This window comes from Rousettus aegyptiacus, unplaced genomic scaffold (assembly GCF_014176215.1).
Source record: "Rousettus aegyptiacus isolate mRouAeg1 unplaced genomic scaffold, mRouAeg1.p scaffold_m13_p_12, whole genome shotgun sequence".
Classification (NCBI taxonomy): domain Eukaryota; kingdom Metazoa; phylum Chordata; class Mammalia; order Chiroptera; family Pteropodidae; genus Rousettus; species Rousettus aegyptiacus.
The window spans coordinates 48,365,888-48,388,462 of NW_023416287.1; the positions used below are offsets into that span (position 1 = coordinate 48,365,888).

Here is a 22,575-nt window from a genome sequence, read left to right on the forward strand (position 1 = left end):
GGTTGAACCCAGGTTGCTATACAGGGTGACTCTACTTGGGATTCTTCATCCCTGGAGTCACCCTTTGGTCGTGCATTTGTGTGGGTGGCCCAGTGGGGCTGAGTTAATGTTTCATTCCAGAGAACTTACCATACCTTCTATACTGTTGCTCCTTGCTTCTGAAGGCTGGCCCAGATGTCATTGGCTCAATAACAATAAATGATATATATTTTTTATCCCCATGTGAGAAACTGAAAAGTTATTGGTAAAACTTTTTCACAGAAGGCTACAGACACCCTCACAAAGAGACCACTCTTGCTTTCTCTAATTGTAGCTGGAATTTTCAGCAGTTTCCTGCCTTTTGTTGGAGCTGTAGTGCTTCAGTTCAGATGAAAGTCATACTTGTTTACTCCCCCCCAGTGTCCCCCTATTTTGAATTCACTGGAACTTCTGGGCCCAGGGTGCCTACCCAGGCACCACTTTATTCCCTCTTGGTTTCAGGAATATGTGGCAACAATGCAGGCAACAGCTACCACTGTGGGTCACATTACTACTCTGAGCCTGTTTCCTGTTTATGCTAAGCTCCATGTCAACAAACCTAAGTTTCAGCTCTCCCAGAAATGGAATCTTAAAATCAGTCACTCATGAATTGCCTGATCAGCACTAGCCAGGTAATCTGCCTGACAGACCCTGCCATCCCCTTAAGGAAAGCAACTGTAATAATCAACTCACTTGTTTTGCCAAGTTAGGCCAGCTGATTTGCGCATCATGCTAGAAAGGCAAAACTTTCCTTTGGAACTAGGACGTCACAGAAGAAGTCGCAGACCCAACCGCGGTCACCTGGGCTGCGCATACATGCTCGCTGAGTGGCAGGCACTGGTGGGGGTGGTGGCAGGGTTGGGAGGGGGCAGGGAACGGCTGCTGCACACCCTCACAGCCAGCGAGTGGGCACCAACTGCCTAGGTGAGGGGCACGAAGTGAATGAAAACACTTTTTTTTCACTTTTGGACCTTAAAATGTTAAACCGACTCCTTATTTCAAAGGAAAAAATATGTACAAAAATAAGCATTTTTTTCTCAAATGGCTGTTGAATTTATTTGCTTGATCAATAATGGTCCTGACAAAAATTAGTTAACCAACACTGAGACAACTGTAATGAAATACTAAATTTTAAAAATCCATGACACCTTGATAGAAATTAGTTTACACAAACAAAAAAGAAACCTCCAATATTGTGAGCAAATATAAAATGAATGTAGTAATATGACCAACAGGACAGCAAGGTTTTTATACATTTATATTTGACACCTGACCATATTTTCAGTCACCATAATATCTTCTCTCCAGATTTAAAAAAATAGTATGCTGATTTCTATAACAAAGCTTTTTTTTCGTACAAAAATCAAATAATGGCCAACAAGTCACAACAGTGCAATAGGTAGAGGATAAAAACCGCATCAAACAGGTGCTGAAAATAAATACTAACTAGGAGAAGGAGAGGACAGAGCCCTCGGCGGGGGGGAGGGGGTCCATCACCTTGACTGTGTGGTTTGTCTTCACAGCCATGAGAGCTGACCTACCTCAGGGTGCCATTTATTCGGACAGAGCATGACTGAATGCAGGTGCCTGAGAGCGGGCCTCCCAGAAGCCTCAGGCCGCCAGGGCAGTGGCAAAAGCAAGAAAGCGGGGTTGGGGTCACGGCTACCATTAAAAGGTAAGGTTTTTTCCTATTGCTAAGTCTCATCAACTAGGAGTCCATCAGCAGGTTCATTGAGACGATATGAATAATTGAAAACTTTTGTTTAACAGCATATATATGGCTTATTCAGGCAAAGAGACGTTTACATTCTAGCCCAAGCAAGCAATCTAAGTCATCCTCTTTTTAATGGAAGGTCAGTGACATCGAAGATCTCTAGTTTGGGAAACAGATGCTTTGTGTGGATTTCTTAGGTCAAGGTGCTACCTTCCACCAACCCGGTGAAAAGCATTTGCTGATCACGAGCAGCAAGGAGCAGGAGGAGCCAAGAGTGAAGTGGCCCGTCCTCCACATTGGGCCACAAAGCCCCAGATCTGGCAGGCAGGCTCCACAGGCAGCTCTGTATTTGACCAATTAGGCCGTTCTGGTGACTCAGGCTCAAGGACTGTGGTTTAGGACTGTCAAAGGAGAGAGTGACAAGGGTGGGTAAAGGTGACCCCAATAAGAGCCATTCTGGCCAGTCAGGAAATATGAGGCAGCTCCCCATGATATAATCTGCACCAAAAAGGTGTAAAAGGCACAAGCAAGAGTGACTAGGTAAGCAGTGACCCTGGAGGGTGAGACTGTGGGGTGAGCCACAAGGCAGGAACAGTATTTACCTTGTTTGGTCCCTCCCCTTGAACGAGAAAAAGAGATCCTGATTCTGCCGTAATAAAAAAGCAAAGATGATTTTTGGTTTAAAAAGAAGCCACTCAAGAGTTAAAATAGTTATTTTAAGTTAACAAAGAAAATTAATCTTCAAATAAGCTGACTATCTGGAAAACTCATCTGTCCCCTACAAGCCCACAAAGCATCCACTGCTTTGTCCTCCCCTGTAACCTGAGCCTGACGCGGAAAAGTCTTATGTGTGAAAGGAAGAGTCTCTGAGAAGAAAAGACATCTTTACAGAATGTACAGCAGAGTCATGTACTCTGACTCTCGGGGTTACAGTAAGATGCACAGGTCTTGTTAGTCCTGGAGGATTCCATGACCCGCGGGATGCTCAGATGGGCGTCTCCTTTCTGTCTCTGCTCGGCGAGGGCTTGGCCTGCTCCTTGCTTGCCTTTGGCTGCTCTTTAGTTGCTTTTGTCTCTGGGGCGCATTCCTTAGGCGGCTGGATGGCACCGCCACGTTTCTCGGGCTCCTCCTCATCCTGTGCCTGGGCATCAGGCTTGGCTCTCTGCAGCTGCAGCAGGCGGAGCTGCACACGCAGTTCGATGATGGCCTCTCGCTCTTCATGAATTGCTTGATTCAAATGATTGTTCTTTATCTTCAGAAATGACAGAAAGAGCCGTTGTCACTCAAGCAGGTCAAAATGACAATGATTCAAGAGCAGAGAACAGTTAGCAAGGGTATCCTACATAAGAATCTATTTTATTTTAATCAATTTAGTTGTGAAATAGAAGACATAAACATGAATATGCAAATAAGATACACAACCTTGAACCAGAATGCATATAATTCAAAATATAAATTCTGCTCCTTAATACAAAAAAAGTAAGCAAATGTATCCAAGGACAATTCTTAATAAATTAATTTTTTTAGTGTTTAAAATAGATTTATATTTTTGAACTGGCTCTTCACCAGCCCTTAAATAAAAAATAAAGGTGATTTTAGTAGCAATTAGAGAAGGAAATTAGAGACAAGATAAAATCCTAGATTTGTCTCAAAAGTGAATGTACTTTTTCTTTTGTGAAAGGCATTATTTTACAACTGAACTGTGCTTAGTAAAACTACAGAAAACTACTATGAGGTCTAAATCATTTACACTCAGGAGAGTTGCGATAACACAAATCAGTAGCCAATCCCAAACTCCCACTGACTTCCTTCCCTGGCAGGCAGCTGGCTGCACAGCACACCCTCTGTCCTCCTCACGTGGCACTTCCATGTAGCCTGTATTTCCCAGCATCCCTTGCAGCTAGCTATGGCCACGTGACTGAGCCTTTGCTAACGTGGTACGAGCGGAAGTGCTGGGTTCCTCCTGTGCTGCTTGGCCCTGACAACTGGGCATTTCTTGATTCCTTTTTCCCCTTCCTGCTTATAAGAGGGAGGAAGACTTAGAGCGGCCACTTTGGACCCCAAGTGCAAAAAACCCACATGGAAGATGGCCAGCCTGGATGTCTGCTAGACAAGAGATGTAACTACCTTGTTCAAACCACAAGAGTATTCTCTTTGTTACAGTAGCTGAGCCTGTATCCCAAGTACTACAATTCTGGTATCTGTTCTCCTACTTAGGATTTTAATATAAAGAAAACTTCTAAGGGGAAATAATGTAGTCGCTACCACTTTCTAGAAGTTAGTGTGATTTTTGGTTATTTTCCCCAAAAACTTACTTCTAACTCTTCATTCTGTCTCTGTAAATCTTCCAAGATGATCTGAAGCTCCTCTTCGTCTTCACTCTCACTTTCACTTTCAGAGGAGTATTCCTCAGTTTCACTTCGGCCATGTTGCTGACGACTTTAAGGGTGAGAGGTCAAGAAAAACTTTACAAATAAGTAGAGAAAGGTGTGTTTGTCTGTTATCTCCCTTCTTTAAGATTTACTGAGTTTTCATTAGTCTACTCAATATACTCAATATAACACCATTCTTAACAGTTAATAAATAAGAAATTTAAAGATGGTTAACTTTGCATGCCTAATTCTTTTATATGAAAGTCTGAGAGCTGAAACAATTATGCTTATATTTAAGTAAACATTCTTGGAAATTTCAAAACCCTTGGCTTTCCTTTACCTCTGAATTTCAGCAATCTCAGCTCTGAGGCGTTCAATCTCTTCTTTTTCTGAGGCGATCTGTCGGCGCAGAAATTGCTCCATGGCTAGAAGCTCCTCCTGTTCAGTCAGGATTTCATTCTCCTAAAATAATGATCGTGGTATAAACACCTTTGAGAGTAGGAGTCTAAGAAATGTCACTTTTGGAGGGTCTCCTATGTTGCCCGGAATTCTTTAGTCCCATACACATAATACATAAGTTATGGGAAGCTTGTTGTAACATGCGAGAAATATCCTGTTTTATTATTGTCAAGAAAAGATTTCTTTGAAAAAGGTTAACTAAGTTATTTGGGAAAAATGACCAGATTTTTCTCAGGACATAAGATGCCAAATAGGAGCCCCATGTTCTTATTTTGCAAAGGCTTTCCATGAGGCTAGCATACCGGGCACAAAGCCGAAGTTCAAGTTTTTGCTTCTCAATTGTTTCTGAGTGCTTTCCCACAACTCAGTAAAAGAGAATGTCTGTTCTAGGGCCAAGGTGTTTCTGATAGCATCATCAAGAAAAAGAGGACCCAGGAGATGGTGTCAACATCACCTCAGAGCAGATCTAATGAAGGAAAGGTGTTCACAGAAAAAAAAATTTTCTCCTCACAAGCCACTGCCTTCTACAACCCATGTCCCCAGAGATAATATTTAAACAATAAATATTCTGCTTTAACAGAATATGCATTTCTAAAACTGACAGGATCACCCAAGGGGAAAAATCCCTATCTGCCCAAGACCTAGGCCCTCCAACATAAAGAACCAATATCGACAAAACTTAGGTGGTAATAGGTGTAAGGCTACAGGAATGAGGAGCTAGAGGTAGACAGAGCTACAGCATTTATTTCTAAATAATAGGTACCAAGAGGGCAATAAATACCTGTGATCAAACCTGAAAGACACTATGGTCAAGTTCTAAAGTAAACCACTTAAAGCCCCCAGTATGCATGAAGAATCTCTCAGAGATATAATATGCAATGTTCCTCATGTGTTTCCAAACACAGACATGTTTATGGCCCAAGAAACATCAGACCGAAACATTCTGAAATAAAGACATAATCTGGGACTTCATTCTCTCTTCAGGGGAAAAGAGTTATATACCCCTGCTAGGCAAAATAATATTTTTCAGAAGTGACAGAAAAGGACTGAAACTCGGTAGGCTTTAGGTATCCCACATGCATGAGTCTCTGGAAGAACACACAGAGCCTAAACTTTCATTCCTTTTCCCTAAACTCTGGGAATTTCCAGAACAGAGTAATATTGACTTGAGAAGCTCAGAAAGGAAGTAAAGATTTCATTTTCGGCTCTGTTCCTAGACTACAGTAGATACTCAAGAGCAATTTGTCAAATCAATGTAAGAAAATAAAACAATTCATCTCCAACAACTTCACCTGCAAAGAATAAAATCAAAATATCTAAAAGGTGCTATTAGCAACAACTATCAGTTAAAATCCGTATTGTTACATTTTATACAAAATTTGTCTTTCTCTGTTTGGCTTATTTTATTTAGCATAATCTCCTCCGGGTTTATCCATATTATCATCCAAACTTTGTGATGTCAGGAAGAATATGTTTTAAATATTTTTTAAAGTCATATCTCAATATGGAACAAGTACCATCCATCTGTAAATTAGGAAAAATACCAATCTCAGACCTGTGTGGATGAAATGAATTAAGTAAAACATGTAGAACAGTGTCCAGTAAAATGCATTCATTCAGTAGAAAATAGTTTCTTTCTCCAGTTGAACATTTAGGCAAACATCACATAAATGTAGGGCCAAACAACAGGCAGAGTCCCTCTAAAACCTCAAAATCATCTTACAAGTTTGGTAAAAGACATCTCTGTAGTTCAAATGCTCAAATTAAAATATAATGACCACAAAGAATCTTGCAACACTCTCCTAAACAATGGGTCAAAGAAGAAAATAATATCTTGATACAAATTAAAATGAAAACACAACATTCCAAAACCTATCAGATGTAGCAAAAGCAGTTCAAAGAGGGAAGTATATAGTGATAAATGTCTACATTAAGAAAAAAAAACTTTCAAATAAACAACCTATCTTTATACCTCAAGGAACTAGAAAAAGAAAAAACTAAACCCAAAATTAGCATAAAGAAGTAATTAATATATATCAGCAGAAATATATGGAGACTTTATAAAAAACATACAAAAAGACCAATAAAACCAGGAGTTGTTGGAGAAAGTAAAACTGACAAATCTTTAGAGAAGATTCGAAAAAATAAAATTACAAATGAAAGAGGAAACATTACAACTGATACCACAGAAATCCAAAGGATTATAAGAGACTACTATTAACATTTATACACCAACAAATTTGGGTAACCTAGAAGAAATGGATAAATTCTTAGAAACATACAACTGACCAAGACTGAATCATGAAGAAACAGAAAATCTGAACAGACTAATAATGGGATTAAATCAATAATCAAAAATCTCCCAACCAACAAAAGATCTGGACCACATGGCTTCATAAGGGAATTTTACCAAACATTTAATGAAGAAGTAATGCCATTCCTTCTCAAACTCTTCCAGAAAACTAAAGAGAGGGAACACTCCCAAACTCATTTTACGAGGCCAGCATTACCCTCATATCAGAGCCAGGCAAGGAAATACAAGAAAATTATAGGCCAATATCTCTGATGAACATAGATGCAAAAATCCTTAACAACATACCAGAAAACCAAATTCGACATATTAAAAAGATATACCCGGATACACCCCAATCAAGTGGGATTTATCTCTGAGATGCAAGGATGGTTCGACATACTCAAATAAAATGTGACACATTACAGAATGAAGGATAAAATCATATGATCATTTCGATAAATGCAAAAAAGCATTTGACATAATTGAATATCTTTTCATGATTAAAAAAAAAAAAGTGGATACGAAAGAAACATATGTCTACATCATAAAGGCCATAAATGACAAGGCCACAGATAACATCATATTCAACAGAACAAAGTTGAAAGCGTTTCTGCTAAGATCATGAACAAGACAATGATGCCCACTCTAACCACTTCTATTCAATATAGAAACAGAAGTCCCAGCCAGAGTAATTAGACAAGAAAAAGAAAAGGTATCCAAATTGGAAAGAAGTAAAATCATGTTTGCGGATGACATGATCTCATATATAGAAAATCCTAATGACTTCAACAAATAACCGTTAGAACTAATAAACGAGCATAGTTGCAGGATATAAAATCAACATTAAAAAATCAGTTGCATTTCTATATACTAACAACAAACTATCTGAAAAAGTAAGTAAGAAAACAATTCCATTTACGATAGCATCGAAATGACTCAGAATAAATTTAAAGAGGGGAAAGATCTACAACACTATACACTGAATCTATAAAACACTGATGAAATTGAAGATGATACAAATAAATGGAAAGATGTCCGATGTTCATAGATCAGAAGAAATAATATTGTTAAAATACCCAAAGCAATCTGTAAATTCAATGGAATCTCCATCAAAATTCTAATGTTTTTTATAGAAATAGAAAAAAAATCCTAGAATTCATATTAGAACCACAAAAGACTGATCGTCAAAGCAATCTTGAACAAAATGAAAATATTGAAGGCATCACATTACCTGATTTCAAAATACATCAGATAGCTATAATAACCAAAACAGTATGGTATAGGCATATAAACAGACATATAGACCAATGGAGTAGAATAGAGAGCCCAGAAATAAATCCATACATTTATAGTCAACTGATATTTACTAGAGTTGCGAAAACACTCAATGGAGAAAAAAAAAACAGTCTCTTCTATAAATGATGTTGGTAAATTAGTTTTTCATGTGCAAAAGAATGAAAACTGGACCCTCTCACTCCATTTATAAAAAAAAAAAATCAACTCAAAACTGATTAAAGATTTAAACCATTAAACTATTAAAAGAAACATGGGGAAAAAGTTCTTTGACATTGCCTGGACAATAAGTTTTTTTTGGATAGGACCCCAACAACACAGGACAACAAAAGCAAAAATAGACAAACAGAATTGCATCAGACTAAAAAGCTTCTACACAGCAAAAGAAACACTTGACAGAGTAAAAAGAAAACCTATAGAATGGGAGAAAGTATCTGCCAACCATACATCTGCTAAAGGTTTAATGTCCAAAATATATAAGGGACCCAAATAACTCAATAGCAAGAAAAAAAAAAAAAACCCAATTAAAAATGGGCAAAAAGCCTAATAAACATTTCTCAAAAGAAGAGATACAAATCACTAAAAGATATATGAAAAGATGTTTAATGTTGCTAATCATCAGGGAAATTCAAGTCAAAACCACAATGATGTATCAACTCACACCTGCTAGGATAGCTATTATCAAAAAACAAAAAATAACAAGTGTCGGCAAGGATGTAGAGAAAAGGAGCCCTTGTATACTGCTGGTGGGAATGTAAATTGGTATAGCCACTATGGAAAACAATGAGGAGATTCCTCAAAAAATAAAAATGTAACAGTCATAATCCTGTGTTCATTGTAACATTATTCGCAAGAGTCAAAATATGAAAATAACCCAATCATCAACAAATGAATGGATAAAGATGTTGGTGTGTATGTGCGCGCGTGCATGCGCGCGCGCACACACACACACACACACATTCAGCCATGAGAAAGAAGGAAATTCGGTCATTTATAGCATGGATGAACCTGGAGGACATTATGCTAAGTACAATGAGCAAGAGAGAAAGACAAATATTGTACAATCTCACTTACATGTGGAATCTTAAAAAAAAAGTCAAGCCCATAGAAAACAGAGTAGAAAGGTGGTTAACAGAGGCTGACTGAGAGGTGGGGGAAATGGGGAGATGTTGATCAAAAGCTACAAGGTTGCAATAATATAGGATGAGTAAGTCTAGAGATCAAATATACAGATGTGATGATTATAGTTAATAATACTGTACTGAATACTGGAAATATGCTAAGAGAATAGGTTTCAGGTGCTCTCATCACAAAAGAAAAAGGAGATAATGTCAATTAGCCCAACTACAGTAATCATTTCACGATGTACAGGTATAGCAATCATCCTGTTGTACACCTTAAATATATACAATACTTATTTTTAAAAATGCAGCAGCTTGCAAAATAGAGAAAAAGAGTTTAGCCTGCCTGGGCAAGAAGAATATTTATAACCTCTTCATTTTCATTCATTTCTTCTTTGGAAACATCCTCTTTTGAAAGACTGGCTATCTCTTGTGCAATCTTGGTTTCACACTCCTGTCAAGTAAGACAAATGAAAAAAAAAACATAACTGGTCAGCCTATATGTAATACATATTCAAAAAACTCACACCATCACCATTCTAAAGTTTCCTTCCTGTTTCCTAAAACTGAAAAAAATAACATTAACAGATGAACCATCTGGACAGGCATTTGTTAACCAGGCTAAAAAAAATATGTGGATCTTAGTCTGTGGCTACACTGTGAAATGTGCAATTCTGGCTAATGTGCTCACCATTTCCAGAACCCTTCCACATAAATGATCTCCTGTGATACTTTTTTCTGAGGGGGTTGATTTTAAGGCTACAACTCAATTAGTTTTGACAGATGTATACAGTCAAGTAATCACCACAATTATGATTCATCACCACACAAGATACTTGGGCTCTTCCATCATCTGCTGGCCCCTGCAACCACTGACCTGTTTTCTACTGCTATAGTTTTGCCTCTTCTTGAGTTTCAAATCAGCTAAATCAATGAACACCTTTGTTGAAATTAACTGCCCTTATATACGTGAGTCTATTTCTGGACAGTCTATTCTACATGTCTATCCTTGATTACTGTAGATTTATAATAAGTCTTAAAATCAGGTAGTATGAGTCCTGAAATGTTGTTCCTTTTCAAAATTGCTTATACTATTCTAGGTCATTTGTATTTCCACAAAAATTTCAAAAAACATTAACTGCTACAAAAACTACCTGTTTAGACTTTAACTGGGACTGAATCCACAGATCAATTTGAGAAAACAAACATCTTAATATTGAGATATATCACTCCATTTTTTTTTTTTTAGGTTCAATAACTAGTTGTTCATTGCAAATATACAGAAATACAATAGACTTCTGTATATCTATATATCCTACAACCTTGTTAAATTCACTTCTTAGTTTTTTTACAGATACTTTATGATTTTATATGTAGGCAATAATTTCATCTACATAGAGACTTATTTCTGTCCAATCTGTATGCATTTTTTCCCCCTTGCTTTATTGTCCTGGCTAAAACAAACCTCTCAGTACAGTGTTGAATAGAAATAGTAAGAGCAGATATACCTCTGCCTTGTACACCCAATTTAGGGGAAAGCATTTAGACTATTATCATTGAGTATATTAACCATAGATTTTTTTTTGCATGTACCCTTTATCAGGTTAAGAAAGTTGTGTGCTGAGAGTTTTTATCAAGAATAAGTGTTGAATTCTGCCAAATGTGATCACTGATGCGATCGTGTGGTTTTTCTTCCTTTTTTTATGGTGACATTGGTTAACAAAATCCCGTAAGTTTCAGCTGTACAATTTAACAGTAAGGCATATATATATTGCATTGTGTGTTCCCTCCCATAGTTAGATTTCCTTCTGTCACTACATATTTGACCCCTTTTACACCATCTACCTCTCTCCTCCCCTCTCCCACCCCACCCTCTGGTAACCACTAGTCTACTGTCCATGTCCATGGGTCTGGTCTGTTTCTTTGACCTTGTTTGCTGTTTTTAGGTTTATATCCCACATGTAAGTGATATCATGTGATTTTCAACTTTTTCTGTCTAGCTTAGTACGATTATCTTGAGGTCCATCCAGGTTGTCACAAATAGCAGTTATTTCATCTCTTCTTATGGCTGAGTAATATTCCATTGCATATATGTACTACAGCTTCTTTAGCCAATCATTTATCATAGGACACTTTGGTTGCTTCCATGTCCTGGCCACTGTGAATAATGCTGCTATGAACATCGGTGTGCAAACATCTTTTCGGATATGGGTTTTCAAGTCAGAAGAGGGATTGCTGGATCATATGGTAGATCAATTCTTAGTTTTTCGAGGAACTTCCATACTGTTTTCCATAGTGGCTGTACCAATTTGTAGTTCCACCAGCAGTGTATGAGGGTTCCTTTTTCTCTGCATCCTCTCCAACATTTATTATTACTTGTCCGTTGATAACAGCTATTCTAACAAGTGGGATTTTTCTTATTTTTTAGTCTGTTAATATAATGAATTTATTTCTACCTTTAAAAGTCATTTATTCCTAAAAGTTAAAAACCACTTGATAAAACCTGTTAAGTATTTTGTGAATTAAGGACCAGGCATGAAAAGATAACATCAAAAAAACTGGTAAAGCAATAATGTTTTTGGCTCTGGTTTGTTATGTCATAATTCTTTTATCTGAAAGAGATGTAGAAGCAAGGGAAATGAAAGCCAAACCTACATTAGCCCTGTCCTAGATCAGAGACCCTTCAATTAAAGGCTCATGGGCAATGCTACATGGTTAACAATTATAACCATGAAGCCTGGTTGGTCAGTCTAAAACTCAATTCCAGGTTGAATCATGAAGGGAATGAATAACAACAACAACAACAGGTGGAGGAAACAAAATAAAAAGATAATCTGGTAAACAGGAGAAAAGGAGTAAGAAGTACACACAGAGGGTTTCTGCTAGTCCTGGAGTGCTTGCATAAGAATCTCATGAATGTTTCCTTTCTGGTAAAGCCATCCTCTACATAAGGGCAAATCTCTAACCTCAAAGCAACAGAAGTATATGGGTTGTCTTTGTCTCTTGTCATAGCCACAATGGTGACCAACTATCAATCATGCTCTCCTAGTCTGACAAACACTAGCCAATGTTCCTTGGAAGTGCTATTTGGATTCTGCCATTGAATCTGCACATGGGGCTGTTAGAGGGTCCAGGGATTTGGGAACTATCCTTGGTGTGGCTGGGAAACTCAAAGTCCCAGAGTCAAGCAACATACACTAAAAGTGTGACTCGTGTACCCCAAACTTATCAGAAGTCACATGCCACTCTTCCTATTACTAGGTAAAGAAAATTCCTCCTGATCTTCAGTACCTCCATGTGTTTCCAAAAAGCTAACTCAAATTCCCCAGCAGTCTCTGAAGTATCACTCTCCAACTGCTTCTCATGCTTAGAAAGCTGTTTACAGGTATGGTTAAGCAGGAAAGGACAAAACATCTTTCAGTAAAATAGTTTGTTTAAACAAAATGTTTCCCCGATAACCAAGATAAAGGATCAATAATCCAGAACTGGGAACATCTGAATGAATAAATTTCCTAACAGGGAATTTCACTTCCAGAGACCTTTACATGTTGCATTTTTAAAAGAAATAATTTAAAAGCATATATAAAAATTCGAGCACATTCACCTTATATTTTGTTATAGACATGATATACTCAAGTAATAAATTTACTCACCTGTCTTTTAGCTTCTCTCAGTTTTCTTTTGAGGGCTGTCAAAATTCTTTGTACCTCCCATAATCTTTCTTCTTTAGATAAATCCTTTATCCCACCTTGTAGATCTCTATGTAAACAATTCAAAAGAAACTCCTAGAAAACAATATACCACACACTGAGTAGTATCCCATGTCTTACCACCTTAAAATAAACCATGCAGCTTCTAAAGATGTAGAATAAACTATTTTTCAATGATCAGTAAAGGAATAGCCCAGATTATTTTTTATAAGAATATAACTGAAAAAATCATTCTTATTTGTTTTTCCTGGGCATTGGGTTCTCATTAATTTACATCAGTTCAACAGAAGTGAATTTACATCCCTTTCCCCAACAAACCATCAACTAATCAGAGAAGATAAAAGGAAGAAAAGCAAATAGGAATTTCATAACGTGTATGCAAGACATAATAATAATCAAATATCATTAAAAAATATCATTTGATTAGTAAAAAAATTTGTTTAAATGCGAAAAAGTAAATTTCTTAGTCCTGAATTTCTTATTCATCTTGCCAAAAACACACACACACACACACCCAAATGGCACTGTTTCCTTCTACCAAATTAGTACAGTAGAAAAGCATTTGATCCAGGATCAAATCCTGGTGCTACAGTTTAGAAACCATGTGACACAGTAAGTTATTCAAAATTTCAGTATTCTTATCTGTAAAATATGGCCAATAATAGCGATCCTGTTCGGATAAGCTTGCATTTTTGGAATGCTTATAACACCATGCTGAGCATCTTTAATGCGTGATCTCATATATTGTAATCTTCACATCAAATCTGGAAAGGGTCCATTTTAAAATGGGATCAATGAGGCTTAAGTAGGTTAAGTGATTTGCTTAAATCAGCCAATTAGAAGCAGAGCGAAAATTTAAAGCCAGCCTTTTGATTTTAAAACCTGTGCTCCCTCTACCATCATATTCTGACTTAACTGGTTTGTTAACAGTGCCAGATAAAAATTTCTGGCTTCAGTGTGCCGTGAAGAATGTGCCAAATATAGCTCCAGGCACACTTGAGAAAGTACTCAATGAACAAGAGTTCTTCATAATTATCATCATCAGTCTCCAAAAGGGTCAGAGCAAAGGCTGGTTCTTTAGGGGTAAAGCACAGGCTGAGCTCATATACCTGTCTTCTGATCTCCTCCTTGATGTTCTCCTGCGTTTCTGGCAGTGTAGGCATAGTGGCCATGTTAGACCAACGAAGAGGTTTTGTGACTTGCTTTAATATCACATTTCCAAAGAGCTCTTGCACATGTGTGAAAAACACATATAGGACGCGATTGCTAATCTAAGAAAAAAAATAAAAAGATTTACAAGAAAACTATTAAAATTATTTTATTTCATCATTTCATTTGTGTCTAGACATGCTTTGTTAATTAGCGGACAATTTTAAGAGAATGGAAAAGTATAATTTAAAAGGTACTCAAGCACTGTAAGGAATTGAAAAGGCTATAGAAGCTGATGAGCTTCAATTTGTTCTTTCTTAGCACTATAATATTAACTGATTTTAAAAAGCTTTTTTTTTCCCCCGAAGTCATTTTGAGACCTTTTAACACACACACCCTGATCTGTTGAATATGAAGGAATGTGAAGTAAGCAAGAGCACCTGCAGTTGTAAACTGACTGAGAGTTTGAACCCTCACTCCAGAAACAAATGCCTTCTAGGCAAATTTGCACAGCCAGTGTTTAAATATGATGTTCACATGCTAGGAGATCAGGACATTAGGTTAGCTGAAAGCTAATAAAAGAAATTATTTTCTACCTAAAACTTATCCTTACAACACACTTAAATCTTCTATGATACTATCAACCCTAATGTAGTAATATTAAATAACAATGTAATATTTACCAAATTCTGACTAATATGAATGATCACAATTAAATATGAGAAATATTTGCTTCCAAAATATAATCAATGAACAATGACAAAATCTTTAGTAAAAGAAAATACACTCTTTCACACTGTGTTAGACAATGACTGACAACACAGTATATTGGCCAAAAAGGCTTAAAAAATATAACCATCATTTCTTTTCACCTTTTGTGTATGGCCTAAGTAAAATATCAATAACTCTAGTTAAAGGAAAACACATGTCTATGTTAGTACCAATTGAGCAGCAATAAATGAAGGTCAAGTACTTTTGTTATAAAGAAACAGCAATTAACACACTATCCAATTCCCTGAAATGTCCCCTCAGATTAAGTTTCTACAAAATGCTTCTCTAGGATCTATCTTGATGATTGAAATCCTCAGGTTAAATGCCTGACCAAATGAATGTTAGGTCTCTTTGAGCCCAAGTCTGATATGTGTGTATGATATAATTAAGCAATAATGCTATTTGAAGAAATAATTGAAATCTTTAAAATTCTATAGTGATCTCTGTAACTGCAGGTAACATGGGCTCTTCCTCTAATGACAGACCACCATCACCATGAACTGGTTTAGAAACCCACACCAAAGACTGTACAATATTCATATTACATAGCAACAAGCTAACAGGCAAATATGCTCATCATCCTATATGTTGACACTGTCCACAGTGTGAAAAAAAAAAAAAAAAAAGACCAATACGCAAGCTAAACCCTTATGTACTTTCACTGGTTAATTGCTTTGTATGCAACTCAGCAACAAAAATGTTCCCCGAACTCCCCAGGGCTGGCATCAGAGGGCACATGTACCTGAACAGTTGGACTGAGCACTATAGAAATGTTCTGTATGTTCATTTTTGTTTCCAGCTCCTTTGTGATAACATGATCCATGTGCACAATCAGCCAAGAAATCAGAAGATGGTTACATTCTGGCAGCTCTTTCAGTAAGCGCTGGAACTCCTGTACTTTCTCACTTTCTGTACTCCTCCCACAAGCCTCTTCAAAGCGAGGCATAAGCTCTTTGGTAAGCAGATTTTCCGGAAGGTCTCGCAAATACTGCTTCAGCAAACTGGCTACAGTGTTGGGCTCATATTCTTCCAAATTTGGAGACTCCTCTCTGTCATAGGCTGCTTTCAGCTCATCCACTTTTGATTTAATTCCTTAAAACATTCAAATTCAGAGAGAAAGAGAATATCGAGAGAGAAAAAATCAAACAGCTTTCTTCATCACTGTACCCACCCCTGCGGAAAGATCTGAGAAAAGCCAATCTGACAATAGTAAACCTCCAGTTATGAAGTATTTATCTATACAAGGTTCACGCAATTCCTCTGTAAACAAGATAATAAAAAAGACTACACTTTGTGGGTGAATTTAACCAAAAGCTAAATGAAAATGGAAAAACTCAATATTAAGAACAAAAGTTATAGCAACCATAAACATATTAAGCAAATATGTCAACTGACTCAGGAAAAACAACTGTTTTTAATTTAAAGATAAGTCAAAATTCAGGCAAACACTAAACTACAACCTAAGCATAAGTCTTGCTCTACACAGGCAGCCAACTGTTTTTTCTAACTAGTCACAAGACTGACAACATAAAATGCAATTCAGTATACATAAACATGTTCCAAAAAGTTGTGGGTAATTACTTTTTTTACAAGTAAAAATTGTATCTCAAATGCAAAAGGTGAGTTCACTATATAAACAAATTTGTTGAAAATTGTTCTCCATTAAATAATCCCCACCTAATTTCCATTTTTAAGTTTGAATTCTTTACATGTTTTCGTAACCTGGAACAGAGCTGCAACAAAAAAACAGTAAAATTTGGGTTTCTAAAATCAAATTGTTTTTTTTTCTTTTACTGGACAGAAACATACACAAAATGAATGTTTTTCAAACATTATGTTTTTAAGTCTCTAGTCCAATCTGCATTTAAGTGACATAATTCAGTGACAAGGACTACTCTTAAGAGTACAAGAGAGCTTTCTGTTGTTTTCAATAATTAAAACTTTAGGCCAATTATTTGAAAACAAGCCACAACTTAAGGCTGAGAGACTGTAATGGTAAATGCTGTAATGGTAATCGAATACTCAAGTGTTGTCCGACCTCAACAGCATCTTACAATCAACAATGCTTACCTCTCTGGGCTTCAGCATTATTTTATGTGAAAATCTTTCAATAGCATTACAATAAATTTGTATTTCATCCAGCACTGACAAAACAAAATCAATAACTCCAAATACAAAAATAATAACATGATCTTATTTTTATATAATCTTTGAGACAGAAAAGTTCGACAATTCTCATTTTCATATTATGACAATATGAGTGAAACACGGTGATAACTTTAGTTGAAATTCTTGGCAAAGACCTCTTCTCTCTCGTATATATATTTTACACATATCTAATTTTTCCCCCAACAATGCCTACCTAGAAAATTGCACAAATGAACAATGAGAATATATGTTGCTATCAAAATGTTTTCCCTTCAAAAACTGGACACTTCAAATAAAATATTCCAGGTAGAGAAAGAACACATGTAAAATGATATATTAGTTTTAAAACTAGAACTTATATATGCATAAGTGAGAACCAAAACTTTCAGCAGAAAACAATACTATTAGCATTCAAAAAGTCACAACCACAAATTCTGTAGTCCATAGCATGCTGAATACAGCATACTGCCAGAGCTTAAAAAAATAAGATAAAAAATTGATCAAAGCAGGAGCTCAACCTCCAGGAGTTAATGATCAGGTTGAATGCTTTGACACAAAGAGAAGTTCTGCAACTTTGGCTCTCCATAAGAATACAAAATCAAAAAGAGGTCAAAAACAAAATAATTTTTTGAAGAAAGCTGTAGAAACTCTTCAGAAACTTACACTTACAATTTCTTCTTGCTTATCAAAATCATGTAAGAGAAACAGCTTATATTAGTACTGTCTAATATAAATCAGTTCATCATAAATTAGTCTTAAAAGTCATGTTAGTAAGGAGCTATAAATTCAAATTGTTTCATATTTGTTTATTTTGCATTAAATATTATTTTAGCCAAAATTCTCTTAAATGATAACATGTTATCTATGGAATTATGTAAAGATTTCTCCAATTATCAAAAATGCCTGCCCTTTCTCAACAAAGCTTAAACATCAAATCTACCTTCTAAAACTGTGTATGAAGCAATTAAATGTAAAAACTAAGTCTAATTTCTTTATATGTTCTAAATATGTGTGACCACCTCATCATGAAATTGTGTGTGACCAACAATGAATTACATAAAATCTTTAGTACCAAGAAACTGAATCTTGGGAACGTAATGACTTAGAACATGTGCTGCCACCAGTCAGGACTTGCATCCTGTACCAACAAAAAAGTCATACTGCTTCGTAAGAAACAGACTCTTTTTACTTTAAATATACATTTTGCTTGATTTCAGACACCCAATATGAATTATATTCTTGCCAAGTATGAAATTTAAATTTTCATAGATATGGAACAAAGAAAAATGGAAAATCAATTTCACTAATACATGTAATAGCTGCATGTGGCTGATGGAAGCATTCACATTTGGGTCTTCAGCAAATAACATTTCATGTACCTTAGCTAACTCAGGAAATACATTATATGATTGTGTCAATAAATGTAACACCAAGAAGCATCCTTAACCCTGATGTCCTGCCTTCTCCTGCTGAATTCCCTCACAACGCTGAGTGCCTGCTCAGAGGGGAAGAAGATGAGAATAAAGCAGGGTCTGAGTGCACCCAAGTTAAGAGATACTACCATATGCTTCACTTCTTATTCCAAGCTGCTGCAAGCTGTGATCAGCTTGTATGTAAATCCTCCTAATGAAAAGGGGTATCATTTTTTAAAAAATCAAACTGGGCACAAACACACTGTGGAGGAATTTTTGTTCAACTGGAAGAATCAAGGAAATGAGTAAGGCTTAGGACCCATGTCATGATTTTCCTCAAGAGTTAATACTTTTCCTTATTTTGAAAAATGGAAGTGAAGTTAATTTTTAAAAACCACCAAGTGCATGTCCCCAATACCTGAAACTCTGTAGATGCCTTCACACTTCATCCCATACTTCTCTACATAATCTACGCATTCACGGAAAACTGCTGGCAGTCGAATGCCATCATACATCATGGTCCTCTCTGCTGCGTCAGCCAAAGGAATTCCAAAAATAGGTTTGAGATTCGGAACATCGATCTGAGGCACCTCTGGCTCCTGAATTGGCTTCTTCTTTTTCTTCTTTTCCTTCCACTGTTTAACAACATCAGCTGCTGTCAAGTCTTTTGACTTCTTCTCTTTATGTTTTTCTTCTTTGTGCTTTTCTTCTTTATGTTTTTCCTCTTTGGGTTTCTCTTTTATTTTAAAATCCTTCTCTTTCTTTTTAGAAAAGCTGGGCTTCTTAAAAACATGGATTCCCTTGGATCTCTTCATTTTGGAAGGACTTTCAGCTTCATCTCCAGAGCTATCTTCCTGAAAGGCAGCATAGCCTTCAGCTGTCAAAGAAGAGGAGGAAGTTATACGTTTGTTTAATGTCAAACTGTCCATATGCTCTTTAAAAACAGGACAAAAAAAAAAAAAAAGGTGGGGGGGTGGGGAAGGTTTCTCAGCTAAAATGAGATGCTGCAGTGACATCTGACTACAAGAGGGCGACACGCAGAAAGCCAGTTACCTTTGCAATAGCAGGTGGTGAAAACTGGTTCTATTTTATGTATGTATTTAAGTGGAATATTGGCAAACCAAGTATTACAAATACACAGGAAAGGCTCTACATAGAGGGCTAACGGAAAGAATCCTTCTATAATATAAAGCTTTCTTTCATCATCTGAATAATGTCCTCTTACTTAATTTAACTCAGATTTTTCACGTTGGGTGTCTCTGAGTCAATTTCAAACCATGACACAAACTGCACTGCTGTTTAGATGCTCCAGTCATTTCTGTCACACTTCATTCTCCTGTCTCTAGCTACCTAGTTCCTTCTGAAGACTGCATAGAGAAAAATGATACTTACTCCTTTTTTCCTTTTTCTTAAATTTTCCCTTTTTCTTCCCATAATCTTTCTCATCATCCGACACTATATCAGGAGGCTCATGGAGACTGTCATGGGGAGGTGAGGGCTCGCCAGTGCGGTACAATCCAGGAAATTTAGTAGGGCTGATTTCCTCAGAGCTGGGGGTTCGGGTAAGACCACTGCCATGCTCCACCCTGCGGTGTTCACCGGGGCTGCTGGTGGGGGGCAAGAAGCACTCAGTCATTCTGCCTCCCTGACGAGACAGGCTTCTCTGTTACCTATCCATTACACCTGCACAAAGGGGAAAAAAGAGGATTAGTCATATAGCACCAACCAAAACACGAAAGTGCCACAAATGCACAACATAACAATCTTACGTTTTACAAATCAAAAATATTTCTTTGTTACCCTCCTTTAAAAAGACACTTTCATTTTATCATCTCAAGTTACATTCTGCGCATCGTACATTTTAGTTCTCGAAGAGCTGAAAGACCTGGGATCTTCAACTATTAGAGAAAAACCAAATGAAGTCAGAGTAGAGTACTCAGGATAGAGAGTTCCTTTAAAAAAGAACTCACCATGGTAAAGGGATTCATTCTGATTGCTAGCCAACATAAAATATTACTTATTTTAAGCTACGGCCAAAAGACTATAAATAATAATAAAGACTATTTCTGTAACTACACATGAAGTTTGGTATCAAAATTAAAATTTATTATATAGTTAAAATGATATAGTTAATGATTCATACAACTAAACATCATTACTGTAGTTCTACATTGCAAGCAATTAGTTCGTGTGTTGAAAATAACTATTTCATTTTTACTGCAATTACCTCAACTGCTCAATCGTAAAATGCACACAAAACAGTTTCACTAGAATGCACACTACAAACATTATGAATTATTCAAGATTTGTTTGCATTCTTTTTCTACTTTAGATGGAGGGTACAAGTCAAAGTACTGTGCTCATAAGTTGCTTTGATTAGTTCTTATGATATTCAATTGAGGCACTATTGGAATCACGTTTCTCTTTGCACTCACTTTTAAGATTTTGCAACTTTAAAAACCCATAGGCCATAAAACACAAGGATGATAAATCTGACCATAAACAAAGTCAAAAGACAAGCAAATGTAAATTGCAAATCATGAAAGAGGGCTAATTTCTTTAAAAAGCAAAGAGTCTTATAAATCAATTAACATATAAACAAATCAAGACACCTATACAAAGGATGTGAACAAGTAGTTCATAGAAAAATGACCAATATCTGTAAAAAAATGTTAAATTACAATTATAACTTTTAAAACATGAATTAAAATAAGTAGCCATTTTTCTAACATCAGACTGGCAAAGAATTAAGGTATAATACCCAGTGTTGGTAAAGATATACTCATGAGAATATCTATAATGGGAGAAGCATAAATTAGCACAATCTTTTTTGAAAAGCAATTTGGTAATATTTATCAAAATTTTAAATGTACTGACTCAAGAAATCCTCTTTTTTGAATTCTCAGATATACTTTTGCAAGGATTCAAAAATGCACACATGAAAATATTCATTTCAGCACTGTAAAAACAAAAACAAAATAATCTTAATAGCAATCAACGGAAGATCAGTTAAATTATGGCCTATCTCAATAATGGATATAAAATCTCATGCACACATGCACCCCACACACAAATTCTGAAAACATGTAAAAAACAATTAACTATTGTTAACTCTTGGAAGTGGTAAAAGAGAAGAGAAAGATTTTTTTTTATTTTCCATTTTATTCCTTTTATATAGACCTTTGCCATGTCCATGATTGCTTTTTTTTTATTATCATTTTTAAGAATGAACAGGCCATGTTTTTTTTTAATCTTATAAAAATCATGTGGCATTAAAAATTATGTTTTAATAATGTGGGGGAAAGCAATTTTATTTAAAACATCAATTTTTAAATATATATGCACAAAAACTGTAAGAACAAGAGAACATTAATAGTGATTATCCCTGAATTCTAAGATTATGTGATCTAATTTTACTTTTCTGTATTGCATAAATTTTCTACTTAGTATGCAGGTGTATACTCATGAAAAGTATTAAAAATGGGAGAGAGTTCTATTAAAGGATCAATAAACATCACTATAATTTTTCTGTTTTTCTTGATGGGCCCTGACTTTTGGCTATCATTAACAAAAAAAAGAACAGACTATTTTTATTTTAATTGAAAGCATCCTAAGTTTTGACAGTTATAGGATTTGAGAGTTTAGCGGAAGCTAGAGTCCAACCAGCATTAATAGTTACAAATTACTGATGAGGAAACTGAGCTCCAAAGACCGAGGAAGACAAAACAGCTGCATGGAAGGAGCACAGCTTTACACTACAGGAATAAAATGGCTTATAGGACTCCCAACCATTTTGTTTTATGCTTCTCTGACTCTGCATTGCTGTCTTCACCCTCTAGAATCCAGCGCTTCCTCCAACATTTTTGCATGGCTAATTCATACTTATCCTTTAATATTCAGCCTGCAAATGGGCACGAAGACTCTTTTTGGAATGATGGAACTATTCTATATTTGGATTGTGGTAATGATTACACTAACCTTAAATTTACTAAAAATCACTGAATTATATACTTAATATACTTAAAATGGGTGAATCTTATAGTATGTAACATACATCTCAATAAAACTCCTAGAATCTTCCCTCATGGCCCAGCCTATCCAGTCTAAGTCACAGA

General features: G+C 36.1%; 1 protein-coding gene across 2 annotated transcripts in view; it reads right to left on the minus strand.

Annotated features, from left to right (window-relative positions):
* Positions 1 to 1,047: 1,047 nt before the first annotated feature.
* RALBP1 (ralA binding protein 1) overlaps positions 1,048 to 22,575 on the minus strand; it is a 48,844-nt gene continuing 27,316 nt past the window's right edge. The window contains exons 2-10 of one of the 2 annotated variants that reach the window (XM_016120977.2): positions 19,853 to 20,143; positions 18,879 to 19,337; positions 15,643 to 15,992; positions 14,090 to 14,251; positions 12,924 to 13,055; positions 9,641 to 9,724; positions 4,445 to 4,566; positions 4,048 to 4,171; positions 1,048 to 2,984 (exon numbers count right to left, since the gene is read on the minus strand). In XM_016120977.2, coding sequence (XP_015976463.1) covers positions 2,718 to 2,984; positions 4,048 to 4,171; positions 4,445 to 4,566; positions 9,641 to 9,724; positions 12,924 to 13,055; positions 14,090 to 14,251; positions 15,643 to 15,992; positions 18,879 to 19,337; positions 19,853 to 20,096 — 1,944 coding nt within the window. In that variant the 5' untranslated portion in view covers positions 20,097 to 20,143 and the 3' untranslated portion in view covers positions 1,048 to 2,717. Of the gene's footprint in view, positions 2,985 to 4,047; positions 4,172 to 4,444; positions 4,567 to 9,616; positions 9,725 to 12,923; positions 13,056 to 14,089; positions 14,252 to 15,642; positions 15,993 to 18,878; positions 19,338 to 19,852; positions 20,144 to 22,575 lie in introns of both variants that reach the window. The other variant, XM_016120975.2, reaches the window with a different exon arrangement.